This window comes from Sinocyclocheilus anshuiensis, unplaced genomic scaffold, assembly GCF_001515605.1.
Source record: "Sinocyclocheilus anshuiensis isolate Anshui unplaced genomic scaffold, SAMN03320099.WGS_v1.1 scaffold846, whole genome shotgun sequence".
Taxonomy (NCBI): Eukaryota; Metazoa; Chordata; class Actinopteri; order Cypriniformes; family Cyprinidae; genus Sinocyclocheilus; species Sinocyclocheilus anshuiensis.
In genome coordinates, this window is record NW_015540906.1 from 806,992 (window position 1) to 815,444 (window position 8,453).

The 8,453-nt window shown below is 38.4% G+C and overlaps 1 protein-coding gene across 1 annotated transcript in view; it reads left to right on the plus strand.

Moving 5' to 3' along the window:
• Positions 1-139: 139 nt before the first annotated feature.
• The window catches only part of LOC107689142 (magnesium transporter protein 1), a 9,339-nt gene continuing 1,025 nt past the window's right edge, over positions 140-8,453 (plus strand). Inside the window, exons 1-9 of the mRNA XM_016487055.1 lie at positions 140-412; positions 863-1,032; positions 3,263-3,380; positions 4,347-4,487; positions 4,567-4,707; positions 6,511-6,600; positions 7,376-7,439; positions 7,627-7,701; positions 7,782-7,872. Coding sequence (XP_016342541.1) covers positions 332-412; positions 863-1,032; positions 3,263-3,380; positions 4,347-4,487; positions 4,567-4,707; positions 6,511-6,600; positions 7,376-7,439; positions 7,627-7,701; positions 7,782-7,872 — 971 coding nt within the window. The 5' untranslated portion in view covers positions 140-331. The remainder of the gene's footprint in view (positions 413-862; positions 1,033-3,262; positions 3,381-4,346; positions 4,488-4,566; positions 4,708-6,510; positions 6,601-7,375; positions 7,440-7,626; positions 7,702-7,781; positions 7,873-8,453) is intronic.

An 8,453-nucleotide genomic window follows, 5' to 3' on the forward strand; every position in this document is an offset into this window, starting at 1 on the left:
TCAGTGGCAGCATGAGGCTTTTAATTTGAAAACACTTGTTTTGTCGCTTGAGACTTTTATTTTAGAATTGTTCCCCAGACACTTCCTCTTCCGCATCCCTGAGCTCTACCACGCAGCAACATTGAAAGCACGAGTCCTGAATGGTCTGGGGAGTAGTGTCTCTGATCCATTACCACAGTAGATGGCGGTAATGCTCTTTTAAGAATGCGAACCGCCAATAAGCTCAAAGAAGAAGAAGAAGAAGAAGAAGAAGAAGAAGAAGAAGCTCCACCAATAGGAAGCGGACAGGCGTTCATTCAGGACTGTCGTGGGCGCAGTGGCGGCTTCAGAAATGTTTTATAAACTTTTGATAGTTGCTTTCCTCGCTGTTAGTTTATACGGCACGCCGTCAGATGGACAGAAAAAGAAGGAGGTCAGTGGATTTTAATTGGGTTTTTATTGGATGGTTTTCCTCCCTCATATACACTGAGCTCCCTGGCTGCTCAAATCGTCTTCTGCTTCTCGTAGCTTCGCTCTGTCTCAAAACCACAAGGGATTAAATGGCGTATTATGTGTTTAAACACTGTGTTCCATCTGTAAACCACTTGAAATGAGTTATTGATTTGGGTTTTCCTCAGTGTATTATGAGCTGATACACTAACTAAGCTAAGCTTCCTGCTGTACAGCTGACCTCACTGCTCCTGAATTAATTACTAACTTAATAAACCTGTTTTTTTGTTAGTGTGCATATAATATAAAGGAAAACGTGAGGTTAGCACATAGAGACTGAAGCAGTGATTTGTGTGTGTCTGTGTGTGTGTCTGTGTGTGTGTCTGTGTGTGTGTCTGTGTGTCTGTCTGTGTGTGTGTGTTTGTGTTTGCAGACCCTGCTGTCAGAGAAGGTCAGTCAGATGATGGAGTGGGCCAGTAAGCGTGCAGTGATCCGGCTGAACGGAGAGAAGTTCAGGAGGCTGATCCGAGCCCCTCCACGAAACTACTCGGTCGTCATCATGTTCACAGCGCTGCAGTCACAGAGACAGTGTGCAGTCTGCAAGTGAGAGACCTGAGAAAGCGTTCGCTAGAGCTCAGTACAGAAACACCTCATTCTGCTGTCCAGCAGTGTTGTTACTAACCAAAGCTATTAAAAACCGTTTTTGGTGATTGAAATAAATTTAAAGGGGTCATATGATGCTGCTAAAAAAGAACATTAGTTTGTGTAGTTGGTGTAATGAAATGTTTATGCGGTTTAAAGTTAAAAAAACACATTATTTTCCACATACTGTACATTATTGTTTCTCCTCTATGCCTCGCCTTTCTGAAACGCGTTGATTTTTACAAAGCTCATCGGTCTGAAAAGCGAGGTGTGCTGTGATTGGCCAGCTATCCAGTGCATTGTGATTGGCCGAATACCTCAAGCGTGTGACGGAAATGTTACGACCCTCACATACTGTGATGCCCTGTCCCGGCGCGACGAGACAAAAACATATTAAAACCCATTATAAACGAGGCATTTGTTGCATCCAGTGGGGACATAATTACGGATTATAATGACTTATACTGTCTTTTTACGCATTGCATTGCATCGCGCCGCGTAAACATAAAACCATGTCTGCATTTGTGATCAGAGAAATGACAAACAACAAGTGCTACTCTACACTGCCCAAAACTCGCGTTTGAATCGTCAGTGGCAAATCCTTTAAATGAAATACTTATTTTCCACCATAATTTGCAAATAAATTCTTTAAAAATCCTACAATGTGATTTTCTGGATTTTTTTTTTCTCATTTTGTCTCTCATAGTTGAGGTATACCTATGATGAAAATTACAGGCCTCTCTCATCTTTTTAAGTGGGAGAACTTGCACAATTGGTGGCTGACTAAATACTTTTTTGCCCCACTGTATATAGAAAAGTATTTAAACATATAAGATTTACCTACTATACAACATATAGCCTATTTAAACGATACAATAATAACTATGCAACCTATAAAAACCTAAACCTATAAACCCAAACACCCTTTACATAAAACCTACATAAATGTCATGAAATGTCAAGTTATATGAAACAAATCCTAGTGTAAGAATTTATTTTTTTACTAATTTTAAAGCTAGGTATGACCAAGTTGTTTACAAGGTGTATTTTAGGTCATACAAGATTTACACCTGGATATTTATTAAAAGGTGAGGAACCACCATCATGCCTTACTTGCCAAACTAAAATGACTGTGAAACATATTTTATTGGCTTGTACTGTTTTTAATGTAAATAGACAACGGTTTTATTCAGAGGTGTGTCTAACTGATTTATTTAAAAATGTATCACCTGAATGTGTTTTAGAATTTTTGTCTAGAGTACATCTGAAATGTCTTTTATAACCGTTTGTTAATTGTATACCTTGTATAATTTATTCAGAGATCGCCATGAAAATAGCGTTGATGCTGATTAATAAATAAATACATAAAACTTAGACAAATTCTTGGATTCACACAGGACAGACATAGTGCAGAGGTAAACGTATACTGATATTAAAATTGAAACTGATAAATATAAAAAAGCTAATTCAATATTAATAAATACTTAAGCATAATACAAAAACAGCACTGCTGTTGTGTAACTTACAATATAAAAAACTGATGATCAGTAAGTTTTCAGTTGCTGTTATCTTGGCTGATATCTTGGAGTGGCCAGTCGCCATTATTACATTTATCAAATCGTTAAATTATCCAAAATTACCACAATCCATTCTTTGGGTCATTTCCATGAGTAGTGTAATCAAACACTGCTCTGTTTGTTTGAATGTCTCAACCATCAACATTGGCTTTGTCCCAAATCGTGGTGCACACTTTCGTGATATAATGCTGTTTTCACTATCAGGACGTCAAAGCCGTAGGAGTCTGCTGTGTGTGGAGTCGCCTCAGTGCGGCTCAGCAGAAGTGTTTATCGAGGACAAGTGTTGACTATAAGCTCGCAAACACGCTTTACAAACCAAAAATGACACTGTACGATAATTTGGAGTTGAAGTGGATGCACATGTGGCGGCCGTTGTAACCCCACGAGACTATTAACGGTACAGAAAATCTGGCTTTTGAGACATTGACTTGACTAGTAACTTTGGGATGGAATTCAGTTTTTTCCATCAGTGGCAGATGAGGAGAGTGTTTGGGAAAACAAAATGAGTCATTATTTCTGCACTGAATTAATTGTGTTAAAACATGAATATATAAAACATATTTTATGTGGAAAAAGTCATTTTTTTGTTTTGTGTTTTTTACTTTTGTTTTCAGGCAGGCAGATGAAGAGTACCAGATCCTTGCAAACTCTTGGCGTTATTCGAGTGCATTTACTAACAGGATTTTCTTTGCAATGGTGGATTTTGATGAAGGCTCAGACGTTTTCCAGATGGTAACTACTCGAAATATATTTTATATTTTAGGGTTGCAAATGTTGTTTTATGTACAAATGAAAACAAATGTGAACATGAAACAATATTTGCAACCCTTTTTACTTCCATAATGTGATTATAACTCAAAGTAAAACAATAGTCAACGAAAAAATTAAATAAAAAAAAGAAATTGGGAGCAGGACTTTGAGTTTTATCCAGTTGAAGTTAATATTCATATGCAGTGTTGAGGGTAACGCATTACAAGTAACATGAGTTATGTAATCTGATTACTTTTTTCCCAAGTAACTAGTAAAGTAATGCATTACTTTTTAATTTACAAGAAACATAACTGAGATACTTTTTTCAAATAAGTAACGGCAGTTACTTTGTTTTCCCATTTATTGACTGACAGCTCTCCTGTTGAGAGAAATCAGGAGTAAGTGCAGAAGAGCTGTGTGTGAAAATTAAGTTCTAGACTAAATATGAACATGTATTTACTCATCTCACTGCAAAGAACCAGATTCAGTATTCCTCAAAATGAATAAAAACTGTGAAATACAAACCTGCAATAATGAAATGTTAAGTTCCAGAGTGGCAGCACAGCTGAGAGGTTTGTCTGAGCTGCACCTTTACTCATTTCACTTTTTATGTAAAAGACAAATATAACATTTGCAGAAAATATAGCTTTTTTTTATATTAAAAACAAACAAGCAAGCACAGCCCAGATGAGGAAAAAGTAACACAACACATTACTTTCTATAAAAAGTAACTAAGTAATGCAATCCGTTACTTTTGTTAGGGAGTAACGCAATATTGTAATGCATTACTTTTAAACGTAACTTTCCCCAACACTGGTCATATGCACATCTGAAAGGAGCCAATAAAATTATTAAATAGTCTGCAATGATTATGTAATGTCAAGTTGTTTCATTATTAAGTCCAGTAATTACTCAATACTTGTTTAATTCTGCGTATGTCCTCCACAGCTCAACATGAACTCGGCTCCGACGTTCATCAACTTCCCGGCCAAAGGCAAACCGAAGCCAGCGGACACATACGAGCTGCAGGTCCGAGGCTTTGCGGCTGAACAGCTGGCTCGATGGGTGGCGGACCGAACAGACGTGCATGTGAGACTAGTGCAGACACATCCAGAATCTGAGCTGAACGCTCACATCAGGCTTTAACATGCTGTCGCCTGTCGTTCAGATCCGGGTGATCAGGCCTCCGAACTACGCCGGGCCACTGATGCTGGGATTGCTGCTGGCGTTCATCGGCAGTCTGGCTTACTTGCGGCGCAATAACCTGGAGTTCCTGTTCAATAAGAACGTCTGGGCTTTCTCTGCACTGGTGGGCACCTGTGTTTTATAATGCAAACATGAGATTCTTCTCTGAGTTCCTTATTCTGTTGATGCCCTTGTAAAGGTTTTTAGGTCACATTTTAGTTTGGGGACAAATTCTCACTTTTAAACAATGACTTTTGCTGCCATAAACTCCTAATTTGCTGCTTATTAATTAGGGCTGTGCAATTAATCACATGTGATTGTCATGCGCATCTCGTCAGTAAAGCCGGTTCTGTGATTAGTAGTAAATCTCCATCACATGCTTTCAGATGGAGCGGCATTTAATACACAAGACAAGCTACGCAATATCACGTTCGATTTGTCTGCGATTTATGAACACGTTTTTTTTTTTTCCGAGCTTGTCAGTGAGCTACGGCTCTGTGTAGTAAATGCCGCTCCATCTGAAAGCATGTGATGGAGATTTACTACTAATCACAGAACCGGCTTTACTGACGAGATGCGCATGAAAATCGCTTGCGATTAATTGCACAGCCCTATTATTAATAGTTGTTAAGGTAGTTGTTACTATTAGGTATGGCGTGGATTATTAAGGGATCTAGAATATGGTTATGCAAAATAATGCATTAATATGTGCTTTATATGTACTAATAAACAGCCAATAAGCTAGTAATATGCATGCTAATAAACAACTAGTTAATAGTGAGAACTAATAAAGTGTTACCAGTTTTTAATCAAGTGAGTATAAATTTAGCTTTAGAGTGTTTAGGAAAAATTGGTCTTTAATATCTAATTTAGTTTCTATTTTAAGTTTTAATAACTCCAGTATGGTTTTGATTATGAAAATAGCCACAGAAGCTGGCGTGCATTTAAACAGACAAACATGATGCAAATATGTTTAGCATATTCTAATAAAATGGAAATTACTCTAAGTAAATAACAGAATGGGAATGGAATTGTTTGCCAGATGAAAATGACAATTAATAGAAACCCAATTCATTTCTAGAGTCTTTGATCATTGTTCCTTATTTACACCTACCATTGTCTTAGGCTACGTTTACACGACAACGGTGTAGTCAAAAACGGAAAAGTTTTTTCCTTGCGTATTTAAAAAGGTCCACGTGTACACGACAACGTTTTCAAAACGATTCGCGTTTACACATATCCGCAAAAACGCTGTATTACGTATGCCAGGCCAGTAGTTGGCGCTGTCACCTTGTTAGTAAACAGTACCTGTAGGGAAGTGAAGATTATATGTTGTATGGTTGTATATGATGCGTCTCCGCTGTTGGTTGTAATATTGGTGAAGTAAATCCACACTTTGCTGAAGAAGCGTTAGCAAACTCTTGAGCAGCAACAACAGTACCATGTACTCCGCCATTGTTGTGTATGTTTGTTCGCGCTTGCCTTTAAAATCGACACGTACTGCGCATGTCTACATACCTAACATGTACTACGCACGCACATGACGTCACCGTTTTCAAAGATTCTCTTTTTGGGTGTTTACACGGAAACGACAAGGTGCCGTTTTCAAAAACTTCCACTTTGAAACCCATTTTCAAAAATATGCGTTTTCAGTCCCCAAAACGCCGTTGTCGTGTAAACGAACAGGCAAAACGCTTAAAGTTTCCAGTTTTTGGCTGAAAACGTCGTCGTGTAAACGACCCCTTAATAACTCTAAACAAATTAACAACTGCATAGCAATGCATTCACAACCATTCTAAAAACCTTAGAAACTGTGTAACAACACCCTACTAACATAGAGAATTTAGCATAGGCAAGCATTTTTAGTTTCTTCAGAAAAGACCTAGTTAACATGAACACCTTTCTCTCTCTGTCTCTCTCGATCTAGTGTTTTGTTTTGATCATGACTTCGGGTCAAATGTGGAACCACATCAGAGGACCTCCATACGCTCACAAGAACCCAAACACTGGCCAAGTGGTGAGTTAAGGCTGATTTATACTTCTGCGTCGGACCTACGCCGTAGCTTTGAAGTATAAATCAGCCTTTAGACCCAAAGGCTGATGATACACGGGCCAACATTTTGAGCCATTTTGCCAGGCAACTTTTTTTCGCGATATTGCGTAGCTTGTCAGTGATCTACGGCTCTGTGTAGTAAATGCCGCTCCATCTGAAAGCAAGTGATGGAGATTTACTACTAATCACAGAACCAGCTTTACTGACGAGACATTCGATTATTTGCACAGCCCTAGTGCTGATGTATTTCATATTGAGAATTGTTTGCCACTTTTCTTTAATCATTCTAGAGAGCATTTGATTGGACAAAATTTGAGTCATCAGTATTTTTGGTCCAGTTTTCCTGGAAAAGAAAGACTGTAAATCTTAAATGTGTTTTTTTGCATAACACTAACATCCATAATCCTAAAACTACACAACTCTTCAGTTTCTTGAGGTCTTTAAACGGGCTATGGCATGCCTTTTTCATTCTTTTCACGTTCCTTGAGTTTAACGTGTAATGTTAATGTTTTTTGCTGCCAAACATCTGCACATTTTCCACTCTCATTCAGACTCCCTATCAGAAAAACGCTCGGTTTTGGTGTTTTGTCTCCTTTAAGGCTTGTCAATAAACGGCCACTGTTATGATTGAATAATGCCACTGCATTGCCTCGCTGCACTGAAAATGAGATTTTTCATGTCATGATTCCTTTAGGTTTTCATTTGTTCAGCCCACAGTGACATACGTTTCTCATTTCAGAGTTACATCCATGGCAGCAGTCAGGCTCAGTTTGTGGCAGAGACTCACATTGTTCTTCTCTTCAGTATCCTTTGCTGCACTCAGATCAGTTACACTGCATGATTGCAGTTACATGCTGAATAAAAGTATTCATTTCTCTTAAAACAGCAAAAAAATTACCTGTTCAGTACTGTATATGGACCCATGGATTGGCTGTGGTTGTATGGCTAGTTTCATGTCAGTCGTGATCGTGTTCCTGAGCTCTGCTTCAGATGCTGCGGTGACTTTAGGAATAGTGCTGCTTCATGAGGCTGCGACCTCTGACCTGGACTTGGGGAAGAGGAAAAGTATGCTGTCATCAGCCTGTGCTCTTTATGAGCGCTTGATAGATCAGAACAGGTTTGATTGTGGTCTTGTTTCTCTGCAGTCATGTGTGTAGCAGGAATCGGGCTGGTGTTGCTGTTCTTCAGTTGGCTGCTCTCCATCTTTAGGGCCAAATATCACGGATACCCTTACAGGTGAGATCATTAGACAGCTGTCTAATAAATGGCCGGAAATATCAGTGCAAAGGTCAGAAAGTCAGAGAGCCCTAATGAAAATACTTCTGTAATGCATTGTTATGCAAGTTACAGATTATATAATTAGAGTAAAATGAATTTGAGAGTCTCTTGGTATTTGCTTTTAAGCTTATTAGAATGATTTCCGAAGGATCGTGTGACACTGAAGACTGAAGTCGTGATGCTGATGAAAATTTAGCTTTTCGTCACAGAAATAAATTATATTTTAAAGTATATTAAAATTGAAAACCATTCATTTAAATTGCAGTAATATTTCACAATATTACTGTTTTTTTCTGTGTTTTTGATAAAATAAATGCAGACTGGATGAGCATAAGAAACTTCTTTAAAGAAAACATTACAAATCTTAACAATCCTAAACGTGTGTGTGTGTGTGTGTGTGACTCTGTCTGTCTGTCTGTCTGTCTGTGTGTGTGTGTGTGTGTGACTGTGTGTGAGTGTGTGAGTGTGTGAGTGTGTGTGTGTGTGAGAGTCTGTGTGTGTGTGTGTGTGTGTGTGTGTGTGAGAGAGAGTGAGTGTGA